At 32.7% G+C, this 22,142-nt stretch overlaps 3 protein-coding genes across 8 annotated transcripts; all 3 read left to right on the plus strand.

The window, feature by feature from the left end:
* The first annotated feature begins 255 nt into the window (after window positions 1–255).
* On the plus strand, window positions 256–6,832 carry bbx (bobby sox). Of its 2 annotated transcripts, XM_034327664.2 has the most exons (10): window positions 256–355; window positions 442–901; window positions 2,069–2,254; window positions 2,998–3,198; window positions 3,341–3,796; window positions 3,903–4,090; window positions 4,208–4,330; window positions 4,420–4,527; window positions 4,632–4,924; window positions 5,369–6,832. In XM_034327664.2, exons 4-10 carry the CDS (start codon window positions 3,043–3,045, stop codon window positions 5,455–5,457), a joined length of 1,413 nt encoding a protein of 470 aa, XP_034183555.1. In that variant the 5' UTR covers window positions 256–355; window positions 442–901; window positions 2,069–2,254; window positions 2,998–3,042; the 3' UTR covers window positions 5,458–6,832. The 2 variants fall into 2 exon arrangements, with proteins under 2 accessions (XP_034183555.1, XP_034183554.1); XM_034327663.2 differs by lacking the exon at window positions 2,069–2,254.
* Window positions 6,833–8,631: 1,799 nt separating this feature from the next.
* Yippee (yippee zinc finger protein) lies at window positions 8,632–10,205 on the plus strand. Of its 3 annotated transcripts, none has more exons than XM_034327860.2 (3): window positions 8,632–8,727; window positions 8,959–9,120; window positions 9,745–10,205. In XM_034327860.2, the coding sequence occupies exons 2-3, from the start codon at window positions 8,960–8,962 to the stop codon at window positions 9,932–9,934; spliced, it is 351 nt and encodes a 116-aa protein (XP_034183751.1). In that variant the 5' UTR covers window positions 8,632–8,727; window position 8,959; the 3' UTR covers window positions 9,935–10,205. The 3 variants fall into 3 exon arrangements, with proteins under 3 accessions (XP_034183751.1, XP_034183750.1, XP_034183752.1); XM_034327859.2 differs by having other exon boundaries at window positions 8,632–8,784; window positions 9,745–10,204; XM_034327861.2 differs by lacking the exon at window positions 8,632–8,727 and having other exon boundaries at window positions 8,953–9,120.
* Window positions 10,206–10,520: 315 nt separating this feature from the next.
* Window positions 10,521–18,004, plus strand: smg (sterile alpha motif domain containing protein 4 smaug). Of its 3 annotated transcripts, none has more exons than XM_034327857.2 (9): window positions 10,521–10,842; window positions 12,380–12,716; window positions 12,818–13,112; window positions 13,195–13,442; window positions 13,527–13,637; window positions 13,745–14,116; window positions 14,935–15,094; window positions 15,224–15,476; window positions 15,560–18,004. In XM_034327857.2, exons 2-9 carry the CDS (start codon window positions 12,503–12,505, stop codon window positions 15,725–15,727), a joined length of 1,821 nt encoding a protein of 606 aa, XP_034183748.2. In that variant the 5' UTR covers window positions 10,521–10,842; window positions 12,380–12,502; the 3' UTR covers window positions 15,728–18,004. The 3 variants fall into 3 exon arrangements, with proteins under 3 accessions (XP_034183748.2, XP_034183746.2, XP_034183747.2); XM_034327855.2 differs by having other exon boundaries at window positions 10,525–10,842; window positions 12,794–13,112; XM_034327856.2 differs by lacking the exon at window positions 10,521–10,842 and adding an exon at window positions 11,448–11,588 and having other exon boundaries at window positions 12,794–13,112.
* The last annotated feature ends 4,138 nt before the right edge of the window (window positions 18,005–22,142 follow it).

Consider the following 22,142-nt stretch of genomic DNA (forward strand, 5'->3'; position numbering starts at 1 on the left):
TGATTTTATGTTGCATTTATTAGTAACTAGCTTCTGACATATATGTTACAGTTTTGTCATTGCTATTTAAAGTAAAGTTTGATTTATAATTTCAGCATATAACTTTAATTACATGCCAAGTTAAAATACTCTAATCTTAATTTACTCGCTAAATTATGAAAGATTTAGATTATACAACCTGTTATATTCTTTCTAGTTTCTTTCATGTAATTCGATTGCTCATACTGCGAAGCTCTTTATCCGCGCGAACTTCTTACTTTTTTGAACATACTGCGCACGATGCTAAAAAAGTGTAACACATTAAAGTGTTGTTCTCTTTCCACACGTGAACAGATTTGTATAAAGTGAAAGAAAGGTACAGTATTCATCGAATAGATTAACAATTAATAATAGATCGTTATAACAGAATGTTTATCGATTAATTGAAGTTAATTCTGACAGAAAGGATAGAGGCGCGTGACTGGCTTTGATGGTGACGTTTTAATACATTCGTGACGTTTACACGACAAATGTTTAGTTGCAAAGTGAAATTGCTGAAATAGCAGTATTCGTGTGACATAAGAAAAAGATAATTCGAGGTGTATTTAAAATTAAACATCTGATAAAATACGATAAGAAAAAGAAGATAGGCAACATTGTATGTACGAGAATTTTCTTTCATGTGGTGACTATTCGTTAAAAACAGAAACAAATTGAAGATGAACGTGTCGAGGGAAGAGAAAGATAGAAATAGTATGTAAGAAGGAGAGGTTAATTCGTGGACAGAAAAGAGGCAGAGAAAGAAAACACGACACAGTGGAAAAGAGAGGGCAGTCAGTACCGAAGCTTTATCTTTATTATGCGCCGCTGAGTGAATTGTCAAGTGAAATCAGAAATGGCTGCCAACGAGCAACAACGTAAGGTGAGTAGGGAGAAATACAGTGTATTTTTCTCAATTGGCTAATGGCTTTTTAATACGTTCTGCCAAACGATAAACGCATGATATTATCAAGATAACAATTTTTCATTTGAAACGATCGAACGCATAAGTTTTTCCCGATAATTTTTAGTCAAAAGACAGAATTTATACGTATCTTCAGACTAGTCATACCAAATGGTACAACGTCTTGATTTTAGTTGAATGTTGATAAATATTTGACAGTAAGAGAGACTTGAGAATATATCGCGCAACATTGTACTCTCGTTTTACGTGGACAGGATTATTTCAAAGATACCTTCTACTTCATTCAAATATTTGCCAGATCATCGATGCATAGAAAAACGTATAGAGCCCTGTATGCAGTATTTACATTTGCACAAGCAGCTGTCAGCAGATGATCGGAAAGGTGTCATGAAATTTTACAAAAATATATACGATCCTTTCATTTTTTTTCTTGACGTTCGATTCCCATGATATCTATTGAAATATTGTTTCTCTTACAACATGAAAAGCTTTTAGGAATTTATCAGTGGATACCTAGTGCGATCGAGGCAATCAACGTACAATAGCATTAACGAAAGTTACGACGTATGACAAGCGACATGGTCTAACAATTTTAATAATAGCACCTTCATTATTTTCTTCTTAATTTTCTTTCATTAATCATTCGCCCTCAAGACGAATATAAAAATTAATATAAAACCGCTACGTTGACTGAAAATATTCTGGACTTTGCGCGTTCGAAATAATTAGACAGAATATGAAAATTAACATATGCCTGTTATAAGTATATGACGGTGGATATCTGTTTTCTTTTCCTTTTTTTTTTTCTTCAACAAAATCAACTACCACCACTATTACCAATTTTCATTGGTATATACTTATTGTTGTCAATGTGATTAAGAGATATTTCGGGAATGTAGCAAATGTCTCATTCATTTGGCATTGAATTCTACCAATCCAAGCATTTTGTAGATCGTTCTTCTGGTAGTACGTACCATAAATAGACGCGATTTTTCTCGAATTTATTATGGAACGATATATATGTTTTTATTTTTCTCTTGGAAAAGTCGTTTCTTTGTGGAAGTCATGTGGCAATTAAATAGCATTTTTTTCTGTTCTTTTTTTTTTTCTTGTTTGATTTTATAGATGATGCTGCAATTTACATTTGATTTCATAACATTGCACGAAATATAAATTAATACATCCGCATACTGTATTTCTCAATAAAATTTACTTATTGGGAAGGTAAAAAGTATTGAAAAGATAAGGAAAGATTCTTTCCGGCCGAAATTATTATAGTATAATTTTTCTTTTATTTCCGCTTACGAACAGGTACGTATCGAATCCTATGTGCACGATTTCTGTCATGATTGCGTATCGATCCACCTTTTTACATTTTATAATTATTTCTATATTTCATTAACTATAAAGGTGAATACAGCACTATTGAGAACGTAAAAAAAAACAAAGATGTTTCTTTAAACGTATGCTCATCATAATCAATAGAGATTTATTCAAGAAACGACTACTCATTGTTTTTATAAAACTAATATATTTCTGATGTAACGATAAAGTATCTGAATGTCTTCCAATATATCTATGTTTAAAGAAATGAAATTTGTATGCAGATATTATTGTTTTAAAACTATTTTATAACATATGTACGTTCAAGTATATTTTTTAAATTGTAGTCGATACAAGTAATAGGTTTTAATAGTTACTATTACACACAGACAAGTATATATGACCTTAGAAACTGTCAGAGTATGTGATTTTATGGCTTCGAAAGTGCTATAGTGTAGCTAGTGATATTGTTGTGATTTAAAGATGTTAAAAATATGTTTGCTTAGTAATTTCTTTTTCTCGTTTTCCTCCTGTCCTTCTTACAATTAATATTTAACGCTGTACAATTTTTGTAATAGCTAATGAATATAATTATTAATTATAAATATTAAGTATCTTTCGCCTATTTTTGTTTTTAGAGATAAAAACAAGAAAAGGTTTCTATTTACTATTTTGTTGAGATTTTAATAAGTTTCATTTTTGTAATCATAGAAATTTTTATTAATATTCAGGAACCACGCGAGTTAAAAGAACCAGCCCACCATGCAAGAAGGCCGATGAATGCATTTTTAATTTTTTGTAAACGACACCGTGGTTCAGTACGATCTGGTTTCCCACATTTGGAAAATCGTGCCGTCACAAGGGTTCTTGGCGAATGGTGGGCCACCCTTCATCCAGACCAAAAGCGTTCATATAAAAATCTTGCACAGGAGGTAAATTGTTTACATAGTAAGAAATTTAAATATTACACTAATAATACGAGTTAATAGACTTTTAATGCGGTACATTGCGAATGATAAATGGGTTGGTACGCGTTTAATTTAAGAATATAATTATAGTTTAATTATCTTTCAGTACAAAGATGCATTCTTAAATGCGAATCCTGATTTTAAATGGTATAAATTACCAGCACCTCCTTTACGTACCTTGAATACTAGGCCTACAAACAAGAAAGCAGAGACAAGTTCTAGCGAACAATCTATAGAAAACGATGAATCTGAAAACAAGTCTTCCGATTATTCAGAACTTGATAAGCGAGATGGACAATCAATTCAGCCTGGTAAATTAGCCGATGAATCCCAAATTGGTGGCCTCAGTTCTCTGTTTACACCTCAAAAAACACAAGTGACAGACGAGCAAACGACTGTTGACGGTTCTGTGATCGAAAATGATAACCAAGTTCCAAAAACCCCTAAGAAAAATTTTTCGGATACAGTTTCCTCACCTGATCATAAAAGAGAGTGTAAAGCTGATCTATTTGATGCAAAGAAAAGGAAAAAACTCGAATCAAATAATAACGATCATCAATATGTAAGAAACTGATTTTCTAACCCACTTAAATCTTTTAATCTTTAATCATTATTAAAATTCTTTGAATCGATGCCTTACTAATACTGTTAATAATAACATATTTTAGAATGCAGAAGAGGAGAAAATGGAAGTAAATAATTTTTTATCTACAAATATACCTTCGGAGGAGAGTAATTGTAGAAGTGAACGAACCTGTAAGGGTTTACGTTATCAAAAGTTCCTTGCTGAACAAATGAAAAATATCGGCGCTTCGGGACAACAATCTAAGCGAAGAAGACAAACCGGAAATCGTAGGTAAATAGTAACAAACATTTAACGAAATTCCTCAACTCGATGTAAAAAAAAATATGAATTTATTTATCATTAAGTGATTAAATGATGTATATATCTTTACAAATAATTTCATATCAGTGCTGATGGACAAACGAATGAAAGAAGAAATTCGATTTCATCGAATGTCAGTGAAAAAACAGATTCTTTGAGTAGCGAAGGTGGAAACAGTATCCGTAGCGAATTAGAACATCTTGTAGAAAGGTAATTTTATATTTTATATAAAATTAAAATATTTGATATTTTTTGTGGTATTGTGGATGTAATAGAAGTATATTGTACATTCTATAAAGTGCTGAGGGGAACATAGAAGCTTCAAAACCTGAAGAAACGGAAACAGAAGGTGCAGAGGAGGAATTAGATTATGGACCATGGACTGCACGAAAAAGATTTCGAGCTGAGTATGTTTCATTTTATATTTCTTCGTAACATTTATGTTAAGTAATTTTTCATGAAAATATATATATATGTATATATTATTTTTATGTATTATTTTCTTGTATAGGGATTTTAATTTAGAAAAGAAAATTGAAGCGTTACCATCTTTAAGTTTAGAAGAATTTCAGGAAAAGAAGAAACAACAACGAAAAAAGAAAAAACTTGCCCAAAAGATAACATCAGCTGTAAATAAAAGATATCAGAATAGTTACGCTAAGAATGGACAAGCGAATTCTGAAGATTCTGAAAAAGCACTTCTCGTAGGAAGTCAAAAACGGAAAGCACGGAAACAAAGTATCACGCGTAATGCTGCGGCTATGAGTGAATCGAAACAAGCTGCAGATGGAGAATCTAACAAACGTAAGTATAGAAAATTAAAATGATTCCATCCAAGTTTTTTTTTTTTATATAGGTATTTTATTTGTTAGTACGTCACATATAAACAATGTAAGAACTTTTTTAGCAAATTCTACAAACTGGAACGTAATTTAAGTTGAAGAGCAATACAAATTATAGTTGATTTTTACTTACATTTTTTTTATATTTTGCTAAAATATTTTTAAAAAACGTTTTCTCTTTCTCTCTTTGTATTATAAAACGAGATCATATATCGCTATAAACGTAAATTTACGTTCCTCTCTATGAATTGTTGTTCACGTCGTATTTGAAATGTAACATTTTTAGTAATTAAGTAGTAATTTGACGATCATTAAATCAGTACATGGTATTTATATTTTGTTTTGTGTATTGTAATTTTTAATATATACCTCTAAACAAACGTAATTGTTTCTATAATATTAATAGCGTGGTGTACATCGCCGGACTTAGAAGCATTGGCTTGCCTCGCAGCAGTTGCCGCCAACAGAACAAAACTTACCAAAAATAATGTATAAGAGATATATTTTTCGATATTTAGCGGTCGTTCGCGGCGTAAATTTCTACTGAGTAAACCAAAATCCTTATTCATTTATTTCTTAATGCAATTTCTTATTAGCCGAATTATTAAAGTAATTGCTTTACTGTTAGAAGAAAAAAAAAAAGAAAAAAGAAAGAAAAATAACGTTTCAAATTAATGAAAAACGTACTATGTTATTATTGTTAATATCTTCGTCGTTAATCGCTGTTAATATGAACATTAATACAGTAATTGCTATAATTATTTTGTCACTCAACATTGTAAAGATATTTCTTTTATGTTGCATAAATGTCCTACAATTGTGATTAGTGGAAGATAGTTTTTTTAATAGCTTGTTAACAATTATTCTTGTTATTATTACATTATTGAAAATGAAAAGAATATTCGAATTTCTAATTTATGTTACGTGTAATTATTGAAATACTGCGTTGAGCATTTTATATTTGTTACTATATGCCTGCAGTGCAAATGATAGTCATTTTATCAAACTGAAAAGAAAAATGCCCGTATATTATGGATAACAATAATATTCGTTGGGAAATTTGTGCAACTTCCGACAAAGAAAGGACGTATTATAGTCATAATAGGACCTGACTAGATAAATATTCAATGAAGGAAAGAAAAGGTGCATGCAATAAGAGAGCGATAGAGAATGTGAAAGCAAGAAATTTTCATCTTGCAAACTAATTTTTCTAATGTAAAATGTGTTACAAACGCGATCAAGAATAATGATAACAAAGCCATGAATTTTAACAAAAGCCGATGAGCAGGGCATTTTTATCATATCTATGTGTAGTAACGATAACACGTAATAATTGCAAAGTCACTTGTTACTATTTTTGTTATTATCATCGGCATACGTTTTATCTATATTTCATTATGTTCTGTAAACATTTTATGTACATAGAAATAGGTGCAGTATTATGAAAGATATCCTTCATGATCTGAATATCAAAAAAGGATATAATCAAAATATACATGTATAAATATATATATATATACATACGCAATGAAAGACCACTGTTTATATGTTATACGTGCGTACATGTAAATATACGTAACAGCACGTCACGTATGCAAAACGGAAAAAATGTAAATTTTATTGTTAGCAGCGAATGGTTCTGGTATAAAGAAGCGTATGTATACGTGTATGTATGTAATTTGATAAGACTACGTATATATATATATGAATGTATATTTATAATATTTATATCAATTAATTATTATTTTAGCGTTAAGACCATGAAAAATGCGATTCTGTGCTCTGTTTGATGAGAAAGTAAGGGACTTGTCTGTGATTTTGGCTGAAGGAGTTTTTAATGTTTTATATTTTTCTATTGATTTTTTTTTTTCTTTCTTTTTCTTTCTCACTTTGTTAATTTCGTCGAAGTCTAACTCCAGACACTGTTAGCGAAATGATAGGAACAATTAATGTTAGTAAACTCCTCTGTAATATGGAAATGAGTATACTGATGATTATATTTCAAATGTGCCTTGAAGAGATGATATGAACATAGATATTAAACAATGACCAATAATATATTTTCGATTCATTTCGTAATTCGAACTGTTTTTGGCGTTTACATTTATACCTTCCACATTGTCTAACTGTGGTTACGGTACATGAATGATAAATCAGGCTTTTATGGCCAACGTCCGAATATTTGGATTTATAAAAGAAAAAGTCAAGGGAAAGTGTTTCGAATTGTACTGCACAAACATCTATGTACCTAGCTTTAAAAAATATAATTTACACGAATATGTATATATATATATATATATCTATATTATATCTATACTTGTAACATATTGTATACCGTTTATATGAATAATAAAGATATAATATTTTGACGTAATTTCAAAGTTTTTTTTTATAAGATGCTTAGGTAAATAACAAAAGTATCAAAACTGATTCAGAATAATTTATTACTATTTGAATTTGTTAATTTTTTTATATGTATTTACATAACAGTAAAATATTCGAAGATAAAATTATAGTGTTAAACAGTTGTTGAGGCAAATATATATTGCGAACAAATAGGATAGTAAATTATATGGTTTATATTATCATTTAATTTATATACGTTGTGTAAATATCCATAGGTTTAATACCAAGGTGGTTGAATTATCGAATCGTGATTTTATTTCCTCTTTTTCTATCTTAATTTATTGTTTTATTCCAATGAATTATTCTTTTCTTATTGATTGTACACATATGTAAATTATAGCTCATAATTTATTTAAAATATTATAGTTTGCTTAAATTCTCATTTTGTTAAACTTTTCTGAGATTATAATGGTAATTATGTTTTCTGTTCTCGGTTATGTTATGTTAATTGTCTGTTTTCGAGATTCTAGGGTGATTTAGTAATCGGTATTGTTCTCTAAACATATTTTGTTGGAAGATAGTTTTTAGAAAACGATACCGAATTTGAATGCTACGATTTCGGTAACATAAAGTAGTAACATAAATTTTGTCGAACAAACATGCTTAGTCAAGCGGGGTACATTCATCAAACTCTTTATTGTTCTTTGATTCTTTTTTTCGAAAGAATCCTTCGTCTTTCGATCCTTCAGCCCTGATTTAATTCCTAAAATCACCACAAAATGAATAGCAAAAATAAGGGTCAAAGCAATCTACTGTTATCGTCAACACGTGTTAGATTGTTGCAATACGAAGGTGTTTCACATTTTTATACTAAGATGGAGCTGATCGTGTTCGTTTGTAGGGACTTTTGTTCGTGACGTGAAAGAAAATAGTAACTCAACTGCAACACGATTTCACTTTGCACAAATGCCTCTTTATTGCATAGCGGTTATTTACTTCACGACTACTTTCTTTTGCGAGTATGTATACCGCAGTTCATCAGAGTCCATAACTGCGAAAAGACCAGTTTTCGTTCTTCGCGCTTCTCCAGTGCGCATCTTCGCCCTGATTGGCGATACTTCCATACGAAGTGGAAAGCGATTAGCAGAGAGCTCGCTGCGTTCTCCCACCATCTTCCAACCTGCGCGTCGCAGTTATGGACTCTGGTGAACTGCGCTATACATACCTTTTCGAAATTGAGGCGACGCTTTTTTTTTAGCGCGTCTTTTTTAGTATTTAGGCTTACCAACTATTTTACAGCTTAACCTAGTAACTAAAACTAACTAGCCTAATTTAACCTAGTTACTCCGAGAGAGCGCCTCAGGGGCGTGCATCGCTGATCGCCACACGTTCTTGAGGCACAAATTCAAGATCGCACGGGTACAAAAAAGACGTCCAGTCTTTATATAGATTGTAATCATTGTCGAGCGTTTATGTGTATGTAATATATGTATTGTTGTTGCGTAGCGTATAGTATTATGGTTGTAGGTGACAGCTACGTCAAATTACATGATTTGTTTGTTTGTGAAATCGGAGCAAATCGAAGCTTAATTTAACAGCTCGTTTATATCCTATATCGAAGCATTTTGAAAGCAGTTAATAATATTTCAGGATGGGCGTAATTTTCTTAGAACATATCGGAGGTACTCGTTTGTTCTCTTGTGCTTCTTGTGACACCAATCTTACAAACAGAGGTCAGCTGATAAGCACGCGTTTTACGGGCGCTACAGGACGTGCTTTTCTCTTTAACAAAGTCGTCAACTTAAATTACAGGTATTCGCGTTTTTTCTTTGCTCTTTAAAATAAATTAATATCAATTGATACATGATACGTTTACAATTTTGTATCGTTTCATTTCAAAAACCATTGCCATTTTAAACAAAAACGATTATGTGTATAAGATGAATTGTTATTATTTTTATGTAAACACCAAAGAGAATGGGGGAAAAAAAGATTACATTAAAATAACATTTAAAGTGCCATATAAAAGGCAAAGAAAGTTAATGATTTTTTTAAAAATTCTTTACAAAAATACAACATAGCAATGCTCAGATTTTGATAGATTTTATTCTATCTAAGTAAATAGACAAACATTGACATTATTGGAAACATCTGGAAATTAAAGTTGGTTTAAAACAAAATGTCTTATCGATTTTGGACTAAAGTATATCTATGATTTTGTCACTAATTTAAATGAAGTCAATTTTTATATTATTCTCAGGCATATACTTTGTCTCTTTATGTGCATTTAGTTTTTTTTCTTTTTTTTTTTCAACATGATTTAGCACACAGGATACCATTTATGAATGTACAGAATCTCAGAGAACTTGTACTAATGGAATAATCTTATGTAATTTTTATTTATGCATAATTTAATTCATCTACAATGATATACAGCGAGGTACAGGATAGAGTGATGTTGACGGGTCGTCACATGGTCCGAGATGTCAGCTGCAAAAACTGTGATGCTAAACTTGGGTGGGTGTATGAATTTGCAACAGACGACAATCAACGATATAAGGAAGGTCGTGTCATCCTGGAACGTGCTTTAGTCACAGAGAGCGATGGAATGGGCGATAATATTTAATTACCTCGCGACAATTAACACATCTTAGGATAAGAATATATTAGTCAACATAAATCCATTGTTCCATTTCTCCATTGTTAATTTTGTGAATTATTCACTGAGCGTATGACAATTTATATTTAATATTGATTATTTTTGTAAACATTAAACATACTTTATCTCGTGGTATTGTATATATCTTTGATGATCTGCCACTTCTTTATTTAACTTTTCATTTGAACATGTATATCGTATTAACCCTAAATTGAAATAAAGATTTAGACCATATTATGTTAGTAGTTTTAATGTTGCGATGTTATTTTTTTATTAAAATTCATTATACATATAAAAACAAGTAATATCACATAAGTAGAATAAATTGTAATAAATAAATGTATAAATTAAATTAAGGAGTCTTAATGGATTTGAATTAGTCCTTTTACGATATTATAATTAAACGTTTCTTTATTTGTTCTTTTAGAAAGTGTAATTACATACTAATAACAAATATGTGAAAATTCTGTTGTAAATATGTGAATATGTAGAAAAATCTATTTATCATAATTATATTTTAACATGCTGAAGAAAGTAAAAAACAAAAAAATTAAGTGCCTGATTTAATTTTTATTATATAGGTACTTATTGTTAGATCCTAAGAAAGACGATAGATATTCGAGACAAAATGAACCGCGCCCCGAACTATCTTACAATTGGTTGTTACCATTCAAGCGAGGACCAATAGTAGAGGCGAAGTTCTGCAACGAGTCGCGACGATGAACTAGTGTGGTCACGTAAGCCCACCATACCGCATGGTGGATAGATGTTTCCTTTAACTCGACGTCGTATAAAATGTTATAATCGTGTATTGTTGTTATTTTACAAAGGGGAACAACGATCCTGTGGAACAACTATTTTCAGTCGTGCATACGGTAATTACAACATTACGTACATAGCGTAAAGCGTTGACCGATTTGAACGGTACAATTTGTTGTTTGCTGTTCGGCTCAATGGCCGAGTGTTAGTCGCACAATAGCAATATATGTTTGTCCCGTTTATAGAATAATTCTTTTAATTATTCCATAAATGTCGAAACATCTGATTTCCTATAACATTTTGCTGTGAAAAATGATTAATATATACATACATACATATATACATACATATATATATATATGTACAAGTTTTTTTTACTTTCTTGTTTTTGTTCCTTCGTTCTTCGTCCTTTCCCCTCTACAGTGTCCCACGCATACAAAGATACACGGCGGCACCGACGAAAGCGACTCTGAGAATTCTGTAAAAATTCAAAATCAAATTTTTTTTTTAAAGTAAGCATTTAATTTTATTTCATGAACGTTTTTATTATACTCGACAGTACTTCCTGGTGTTGTAGTGATTACTTCTGTCTGTAAAAAGAATTCTATCTTATCAATCGCTGTTAGGCACGTAAAGTCTCACACACGGTGCCATTGCACTGCCGAATGGATCGTAACAGGAAAGCTATAAATACACACGCATCGCGGGGTAAACAAACTTGACCTCAGTGGAATTCTTATCGATGTATCTTCGTGTCGATGCAGTGTACACACAAATCTTTTGAGGTTATGTTTAACCATTCGAGGTTCGTTGTGTACTGTGTGCTGTCTGTCGAAGTCGAACCATTGGATGTAACAATAAAGTAATTAATGTTTCGTTTTCGGAGAAATGAAATCAATTATTTTTTAATAATAATTTATAAAAAAAAGCAAAACAAAAGTGTGTTTAATTATCATACGACTTATTGTATAATATTTCAGTATGATATGCTTTTTATTTATAAATAACACATAGATACATGTTTAATAATATCGCAAAAATATTCCATTGATATGGAATGTTTGAAGAGCTTTACGTACTCCACACTTTCACTGATCTAGAAAGCTGATATGTTAATTTATGTTAAATATTAATTTTATGATACTGGTTTAAATATTAAATAGCAACGTGAACGATTAAAAAGTTTGCGCGAATGAATAAATAAATGTTTAATTATTCCCCATTATGTTAAATTTTTTATTTTTGTGAACAAGGATGTATCGTAAAACTATTAGTTCAGTCGCAATTTTTCAATTTTCAATTGATCGATAATGACAATACAAGTATATTTGATAGACCAGAATTGTTAAGCTACGAAGAATATAGATGTGTCTGTGTTATAAACGTATGTTAAGATACAAGAAACAAAACATATTATATTAATATTACATTTTACAATATATAACATGTTTAATATTATAGACTATTTGGCTTTGAACTTTACGGATTTCTTTCATATGCATTTAAAAAAATCATCAGTTCCCTTCACATTTAGCTATTAAACCATCTGATTTTACATGTAATAAATAGGTATTAAAGAAACACTGACGTAACGAGGTTATCTAGCGGATGAAATTCAAGCAAAATATAAACATTATTATTTACTTGCTGCAGGATATTGGCGCCTGTTTGTTATTGTCTGAACATTGTTGGAACACAATCGAATCGTAATACACAAAATTTAGAAGACACTGGAGCTTTCAATATTTGCTCCTCGATATTAAAGTATAGTTGAAAATGAAGTGGTCACCAGGTGCTTTGTTTTGTGAACAAGTCGGTGAACTCACTCGAGTTTTCTCACAATGGAACGAATGTGAACAAACAGTGGTACTATATGCGCTACTTCGTCGCATTCCTGCAGTTCAAGCAAGGTTTCTTGCACAAGCAGTGCAGCACTCGTTGCACTCTGTTTCCGAATTGGATACACAAGAATTAAATGCCAATAATCCAGGTAAGTCTTATTGATATTGTGATATTTAATTATTGATAGTATCGATAGTATGATATTTAATAAAAGAATTTTTGCAGCATTTATTAATTCTTTACTCTCAGAATCAACAGAAGTTGCTATTAATCAACTTCTAACACATTTGCCATTACTGAGGCCTGGGAATATAGAGTGCAAACAATGCTATTTAGTAGCTATACCAGAATTAGTAAGCCACTGTGTGACTACTGGACAATATACAGAACAAACTCAACAACTTTTAAGTTATTGTTTGATCCATCCAGCTATAACTAGTCAAGACAGACGTTCTTTAACTCAATGGCTACGACATCTTGAAGAACGTATTAGTGGTACACCACCGATACATAGCCTCGAGGAGTACACAAACACTACTATTAGGTGAGTAGTATGTAATACATATCATGGAAGACAACGATACATGCAACTGATTTAATTGAAATTATTATGTTTTAAAATATAGGTGGGACAATGCATGGCAACGAAATGCTAAACAACAGCAAAACGAGCAAACAAATTTGTTTGGTACACAACCAGGTACTGCCTTCAATTTGCAATTTCCTCCGCCTGTAACCCGCCAACGGCGATCAAATAGTCTAACACCGCCGGTTGCTCCTCCTCATCATTTAGAAGTTGTTGATCGTACTAACAATGTAAATTGTACAACGAGACACAAACCTCGAAGTTTTAGCGTCTCTGGAGATCATACAAGTTAGTTTAACAGTTTTACCTTGAACAGGCTGAATATTGATTATATTTTTATTTTGTTTTGAGTAACCATTGATTTCTAAACAGGCAATCTTATTGGATTAGGCCCTTTAAGTCCGCAGAGCTCTTGTGCAAGTAGCGGTAGCGAAGGACGTTTGGACGAAACATCTAATCGATCACTTGCTAGTGGTATGAGAGGTACGTGCTTATGTGTGTAATTTTTTTTTTCTGTTATAACTTGATAAATTTATAAGTTAATATCATGAGAAAGATAGTAACCTATTTGGTGTATCTTATTTTTATAGATGTTCCATCGTGGCTTAAAACTTTACGTCTTCATAAATACAGTTATCTATTTGTTACCCTCAGTTACGAAGAAATGCTTCAGTTGACGGAAGAACAATTAGCAGAGCAGGGTGTAACAAAAGGAGCCAGACACAAATTGGCCTTATCCATTGCTAAGTTGCAACAACGTTATTCGACGCTTTTAAATTTAGAAAAAGACTTGTTACAACCAACGCGCGATAATACACAGTCAACGTCATTTTTACAAGGACCAACTGTACTGGTCAATACAATCGATGAATTAAAAACAATCTTAGCCACACCTATGAAACCAAGCCAAGAAAATGATCCTCAGGACATACCTGCACAATTCACTAAGGTCCTTGGTAAATGTGAGTACGTTTTCATTAGCATGATGTTTCGAAACATAAGAAACCTATACATGTGTGTATATATATGTATGTACAGTCAATCACGAAAGTCTTCGTACACCGTTTAAAACAGAATACCACATTTAAAATTAGACCAAATGACTTGAGGCTTTTGGAGAAGCTATAAAAATTAATTTACTAAGATATGTACTTTTTCTGTTTTAAAAAATTACAGTTTGTCGAAATCGTGAAAGGTAATTTTTCAACTTTTTTATGTGAGTCTATAATTCAAGATATAATTTAAGATTAAGAAAATTTAAAATATGTCTTTCGTAGATTCAAATAATTTATGTGTATGCTGAAAATTTTAGAAAATCGCGACCTAAGAATTCACCTAAGAACGTGACTAGTTATGTTTTTAGATGAAAAATTGCGATTTTCGAAAATTTTAATTATTTGTAACTTCTAAGTGCATTGACCGATCTCGATGAAATTTTCAGCATACACATAATTTATTTGAATCTACGAAAGACATATTTTAAATTTTCATTATAGACTCACATAAAAAAGTTGAAAAATTACCCTTCACTATTTTTTTTTTTTTTTTTTTTTTTTTTCACGATTTCGACAAACTGTAATTTTTTAAAACAGCAAAACTTAGTAAATGAATTTTTATAGCTTCTCCAAAAGCCTCAAATCATTTGGTCCAATTTTAAATGAGATATTCTGTTTTAAACGGTGTACGAAGACTCGTGATTGACTGTATATATATTATGTATATATGTATAGACAAAAAGTATGCAAAAATGTTAACACATTGTGTTTTGTTTATTTCTTAGTGTGTAGCAGATTGGCATTGGATAGCGTGGATGACGGTATTTTGTGCGCTTGTATTAACATATTAGAGAAAGTGTTGCAGCATGATTGCTTTACTCCAAATCAAAAAGAAAAGGTACAACAGTGGCGTAGCAGACTTGGAAATCCACGACCAACTCCAAAGTAAGAATTTAAAAAAAAAAGGAAACAGAGAAAAGAACGATTTCCATGTTTTCTTTTACAATACTAGTAAATAAGGTACGAGGAAAACAATTAGGTATATAATTAATGTTTGTATAACTATAATTTCAGGTGGCAACATAATTATGGATACAGTAGCAGAAGGTATTGTAATCCACAGCAGCACAATAGGAAGCCAAGTTTAAATTTAGGACATATTCACAATACACACCCACAAAACAACTCCTTTGTGGTTAGCACCCACAGAAATAGTATATCTACTCCATATTTGCAAAATAATCAGAACCAAAGTTTAAATCAGAATACTTTACGCCCGGTCCATGTAACCGAAAAACGACCTAGTTTACAAGAATCTAGTTTACAGGTATGCGTGAGACTTTTTAAAATGTTAAGCATTTGTATTGAGAAAAAAGCAATCTATAAAATGATGTTTGTTCATTATTATAGCAATTACAAAGGACGTTACAACGTACGTACAGTGCGCCGAGGGATCATTTTCTTAGTCAAAGTGGTAACAATGCATCTGAAACAACAGAACCGGAAATCAACTCTCGTCTCGAATCTCTTTGTTTAAGAATGACAGAGCAAGCGATCGGTGGTTTCGGTGAGGCCTAATAATTTTATTTTCGTTGACTGGATCTACGCAGTAAGTCCTTTTAAAGAAAAAAGTAAAAAAAAAAAAAGAAAATTTCTAAATCGATACACACACTACGTATCCGAGCTCCGTTTTTCAATGCCGAAGGCAAGACTGACTTCCGTAGATCTTGCGAATGAAAAGTCCAACAGCTATGACAGTGCTGACAGTTGCATGTATTCACGTGCACACATTCTCACGCTTTAATAGCCCTACCAAATGAAAAATGTCCGATATTTGAGACATTACCAAGGAAACTAACTTTACGACGTCTGAAACGACTCGTGAAAGAAAAGAACAAAAAAAAAAAGAAAACAAAAAAAAAATATTTTTTATTATATCCGATGCAATTATACTATTTAATGAAACTGACAGAATTTGGCAAGCCAAATGCTATTAGGAAGATAGATTCTTTCCTTAACTATTTGCTGCATCTATATAAATGTATTATATAAAGAATATATATGTATACACATATGATAGAATTTTATGGGAAGCGGATATAAAATCATATAACGTATATTAGGAAAAAAGGGGATGAAAAAGGTACACCATTATTATCGTGCGATGTTTGCAATATTATTTTTCGTGTTATCCATTTCGGGAAATGGAATTCGTCTGATTTTAAGCGCCAGGACACATTATACTAATGTAATGTAATTCATTTTAATGAACTGACTGATTTTACTTCTTTTTAACATTATTATTATTATTACTATTATTATTATTATTCTACTCTTATCACCACCGCCGCTGTTGCTATTATCATTACTATTTTCTGTCTCTACTCTTCATATTGTTCCCATCGATGATGGGCTTTGCCATCATAATTATTCTCATTATCCTTAATGCTATTCACCATATTATTCTTGTCATCATCATCACCATCGTCTTCATTATATGTAATTATTACCGTGTAAATTCTAACTACAACTACCGCTGCTATTCGTTTTCTAGTACGACTAACAACCATGTATGCTTTTACGCTCTGTTACTTTTTTTTTTTTTTTACCCTTGATCGTTACCGCTGTTTTTATTGTCACCATTCTGCTACTATTGCTATTTACTATTACCACTATACTACTACTAGAAGCTCCAGACTATTACTACTACGAGCAATTGTAATAATTATTAATTAGACTATTTCCACTGTCGCGGTATTATTACTGTAATTCTTCTTAGAGAAGGAAAGGCATACTTAAAAGAAAGATTTGTCACCCGTTCGTGATGACGCGTTAGATAAAAAGGAAAGAAAGAAACAGTAACGTAAGAGGTTTTCAATTCGTATCTGCTATGCTCGGAAATGAAAGCACATCGTGATGTGTATGCTTTGTAGTTTGCGCACAGATCTCGTGATTTTTTTATACTCATATGTAAGGGAGTAATAAGAACGAAGAGAATGAAGAAAATGAAAAGAAAAACATACGGTGAGATTATACAATAATGGATTTTAAAGGCCTTAGAGGGTGTATCGAGCAAATGCATAAAAAAAAGAGGGGTATAAGACTAATTACTATATGTATACACGTAGCGAACACGTCGAGATAGAAAGTGGGGGAAAAAACGCGATATATAAATTGCATCATACTTTTATGATGCGACATCGAAATCTGTGGCTTTAAATTATAAGCATACATCATACTACCCTAAACATACATACATACATACGTATGCACTTATTAAGCATCTTTTAAACATTGCGAATAAACGTAGCATAATATTTTTTCGTGCAAGAAAAAAAAAAAAAAGTCATGAAGAAAATTGTGGTAAAACGAAAGAGGAAGGTTAAATTTTCGTAATTAAATATAGTACTAGCGATAAACTAATAACGTATCGATAAATAACATACGAAACAAACAGCAACAAAAGAAAAAAAAATGAAAAAAAAAAAAACAATGATATATACAAACGAAAGACTGAACAATTCACGCGCCGTGAAAGCGTTGAGCGGTGAATTTTGAACGTTTCGCATTCGTTTATGTATCTTCGAACGAGACAGCTACACGGCCGCGTGAATGAAAAACAATTGGAAGACTGCGGAAGGAAGAAACCTGTCAAAATATTAAGAAATTAGCGAAAAGTGAACGAAAGTGAGGGAGAGAGTGAAAGCGAGAGTGAGAGATGGCATTCGAGAGTTAATTACGAGAGTAATTGCTAGTTGTATATCTAGGTTGTAACGATTTATTCTAACGATTATAATAATCTTACTGGGACGATAAATTTACGTAATGGCGTGCGGTGATTTTTTTTTTTTTTTTCGACTAATTAGCCTGTTCGAGGGAGAAGAATTTGTTTAAACGTGAATAGATAGACCGAGAGGAATAACGATATCTTGCGGTGATCATTTGTTCCACCATTTTCTACAAGGCGACAAAACTAATTTTCATACATGCATAATTGCTAGCACGCATGCGCTTGCGTCAACACTCACTCATGCCCATGCACGTATCAACGAAAGCGTGTATTACTAGGGGTCGGCGTCAGGGTGATTTTTAAGAACGATGCGATGTTTTATATAACTTAATAAACAAGGATGACGTGTTGTATTTTTGATTTTTAATCTAAAAAGTAACATAGAACGTAACTACGAATTAGGTCGAAAATTATATTATTTGATTTGGAAAAAATAAAATCAAGCGGTCCATCGTGGAGAAATTTTCAATCGACTGCCGATAACGAATGTGTTAAGATAAATGATAAGATAGAAAAATTCGTGTTCAAAGTATCTTTAATGCCTATTTGACCATTTAATACCGGTTTTGAGCCCGGTGTAACAGGAGCAACGATGATACAAGGTCGTAAAATGAAATCATGAAAAGGTGACGATTCAGGGATCCTTTGTACGGTCCTGGTTTTAGGTTTTAGATCCTTACACGTACCTCTCTAACGAGCTTTCAGAATAGAATTTTGGGTACTTTAACCGCTTCAGCGATTCTATAATCTCCCAAGATTGTCGGCTTCGAACCGCGTAATATTAAGCAGCTCAGTTTAAAAGTGTTAAGGTTCAGCTTAACACTTTTCATTTACAGCCACAGTAGTGTTAAAAAATTCCCTGAAGACCTCTACATCAAAGGGAAAAGTTCTGTAGCGAAAAGCGAAAAATCGAAGGGAACTGAAAAACGAACTGAAAAAATGAAAAATCGAAGGGAAAAGTTCTGTAGCATTTTTCGATGGGATCAGTAGTTTAGCCACGTTTCTTTGTTGAAAATTGAAAAATTGACCAATCAGCGTGCAGTTTGAGCGGCACGACGCGCGGAGTAGGGGACTACGCGGAATCGGTAGTCTCCGTTTGCTTGCTCCGCCGCCGCACCTCGATTCGGGGCGTGGCTCAGCGGCGGCAGAGGAGGGGCTAGTCCCCTACTTCGCGGGTCTTGCCACTCAAGCTGCGCGCTGATTGGTCCATTTTCAACAACGAAACCTGGCTAAACTATTGACCCCATCGAAAAATGCTTCAGAACTTTTCGCTTCGATTTTTCATGATCTATCCAACGGTGTAGAGGTATTCAGGGAATTTTTATAACACCCTGTATATTATCAAAATCAGAGTATAACCCAGTGATGATAACTAAATTCGAATCTGCTACTTTTTTTTCTATTTTATTTTATTTGAATGAAGGATAAAATTAAATTTGAAAAAAGGTAAGAGCTTTAAAGTCCAAATCTTATTTTATCGACGAATAGAATAAGATAGAAGACGGTGATTTTAATTCATGTCTAAATGGTTAAGTAGATATTAAAAGGTTTGTTTCTGTGTATGTTTCCTAGCGTAAGTAGCGAATTGTTTAAAAAAATATTTGAGACCAAGATTTCTAGAGGGAAAGACTGTCAGATGATCGGTTGTCGCCATATTGGAAAACAGATTTTTCTTTGCACACGACTTCAAATCTCTGCGAAAAAAAAAACGACAAACTGTATTTCTTTTTTCAACATCTTCACGCATTGCCCTAATGTCCGCCCCTGATACACACTAACACACATGCAAAGTGAAAAGGGAAACCCACAGAGAGTAGGTTGTTCGACTAGAACCTGAAGAATGATTTTGTACACACACACACACACACACACACGCGCGCGCGCGCGCGCGTACACACAATTTCACAAGAAACGGTCAAAAGCTAGTCAAACAAATACAATTTCTAATTTCTACCACTCTTTAAATGTGTATAGATATTATTTGTACATTAATTATGCGCGATTAACGTAAAAAGGAAAATGAAAAATAAAAGGAAAGCAAGAGAGTACGAAGAGAAGAAATAGAAGGAAACAAAAACGAGTAGAAAGAGGAAAGGAAAGAAGAAAAAATGTAAGACGACACTTTTACGTCACGCGCGTAAAAAAATAATAATAATAAAAAAAAGAAAGTTGAAAGACTGCTTCCAAACGGCTTCAGGAAATTCGTTCATCGTAAAATTATTTGCGTACTGAAACGCAGTATCTAAATAAATATGCGATCGATTAAAAAGATAGAAAAAAAGGGCAGGACCTGAACTGAAGAAACGCAAAGAAATATTAACCGCATACGAAGCGTACGTGTACGATGTAGTAGCAAAGAAAAAAGAAAAAAAGAAAATGTACATATACATATAACGGGAGCGTGATTCTGCCAAAGATCGATGGCCGCTGAGACGATGAAGAAGAAGCAAAAAAATTTTGCTAATTTTAATTAAGACGATCATATAGAAATAATCGTTTGGGAAACGTTGTACTTACACTGTGGTTATAGCGAATTTCACTGGAACGTGTTTCGACTCGGTCGTAATTATCCGAAAAATTCAGTCATGAGGAAAGAGAAAATACGATTCTGATTACGCGGTATGTCGTTTACTTTCGGCAGAAACATTGCTTATATTGCGATTTGATCGCATCGAATGGATAAGAAAGAGTTAAAATAATAAGTTACCGGTTAAATTTTGGAAATTTGCGTGCAAACTATTCTCTTGAAAGATTACTCATTTCTAATGCTTTTTTATTATTTGGAAATTTTCTAAATGACAGAAATAATATACAGGGTGTTCCAGAACTACCGTTGGCCCCTTGAAGGGGTGGTAACTGGGATGATTCTGAACAACATTTTCCTTTGGCGAAATGTTGTTTGAAGCTTCGTTTTTGAATTATCAACGAAAAACATTGGACCAATCCGAGCGCGTATAGCGCGCGGGCTCAGGGACGGCAGTGTCGGCTACGAAAATCGGGTCTGTCGCATACTCCGTTCAACGGGACGAGTCACTAAGTGTATAAACACGTGCACGTGAGCAGGGCAGGGCCGACTTACGGGTTCCGAATCCCCACATCACATCGAAAGATAAGTCTGACCTTGCATGCAAGAGCCCTCGGCAAGAGACCACCATAACTTGGCCCTGAGTTGTAACATGTGACAGCCAATGACCGCACTCGCAGAGCCGATCACGTGAAAAGCAAGGGAGTTGTTTGCTTTTTAGTGACTCGGCTCGTTGAACGGAGTATAGGTCGCGAACGAACACTAGTTAGCCGACACTAGTTTTTCGTTAATAATTCAAAAACGAAGCTTCAAACAACATTTTGCCAAAGGAAAATGTTGTTCAGAATCACCCCAGCTACCACCCCTTCAAGGGGCCAACGTTAGTTCTGGAACACCTTGTATATGTAATGTATTTTCCAGTTGGTAGATTGAACGAACTATTCATTTTAATTTTTCTAAGATCGATACTTTAATTGTCGCGTTAAAAAGTCGTAAATATAATTAATTTCGTTTCGCAGAAAGGAGAGTTTACGAAATTCAAAGATTTTTTGCGGGGTAATCCAAATTTCTATAGAATGATAAATTTAACCGCGGATTCATATCGACGATGCGATCTATTATCCATTCGTTGTTTCGCTTCAAATCCGCTTTAGAGAAGAATTTGTACTACGATGGACGAGTAAATTTGTTAGAACGCTACTATTATAGCATAGAAGATATCCTGTTTGGCCGGATGCTTGTGTTTCGATCACTACTTTTCAACATGTAAGTAGGTAATATGTGCGTTTTGTATTTTCGAGTAGCGTGAAACGTGTGTAGCGATTCGTTCCGACGGAATATAATTAACACGCTAAATGCCGTTCATTGGGACACCGATAACCAACGTTACAAATTAAATTTAATTGAATAACTAACGATCGAGAAGAAGATTAAAAAGCGAATTTTAAGTAACATTATGTAATATTATCAAGTGAAAAGCTTCAAATTTTTATACATCCTATCAAGTACTAATTTACAATTCAAAAAAATTAATGTTCCACTTTTTGCTTTTGAATATAATTGAATTAGTAAAATACTTCACAAAATGAAACGATCGTATTTTGAATAATTGCGCTTATAGCGTGCTGTGTTATATACGCCCGTTTTTATTACGGCATTTAACGTGTTTAAGGAGGAGA

The sequence above is a fragment of the Osmia lignaria genome, chromosome 2, assembly GCF_051020975.1.
Source record: "Osmia lignaria lignaria isolate PbOS001 chromosome 2, iyOsmLign1, whole genome shotgun sequence".
Lineage (NCBI taxonomy): Eukaryota > Metazoa > Arthropoda > Insecta > Hymenoptera > Megachilidae > Osmia > Osmia lignaria.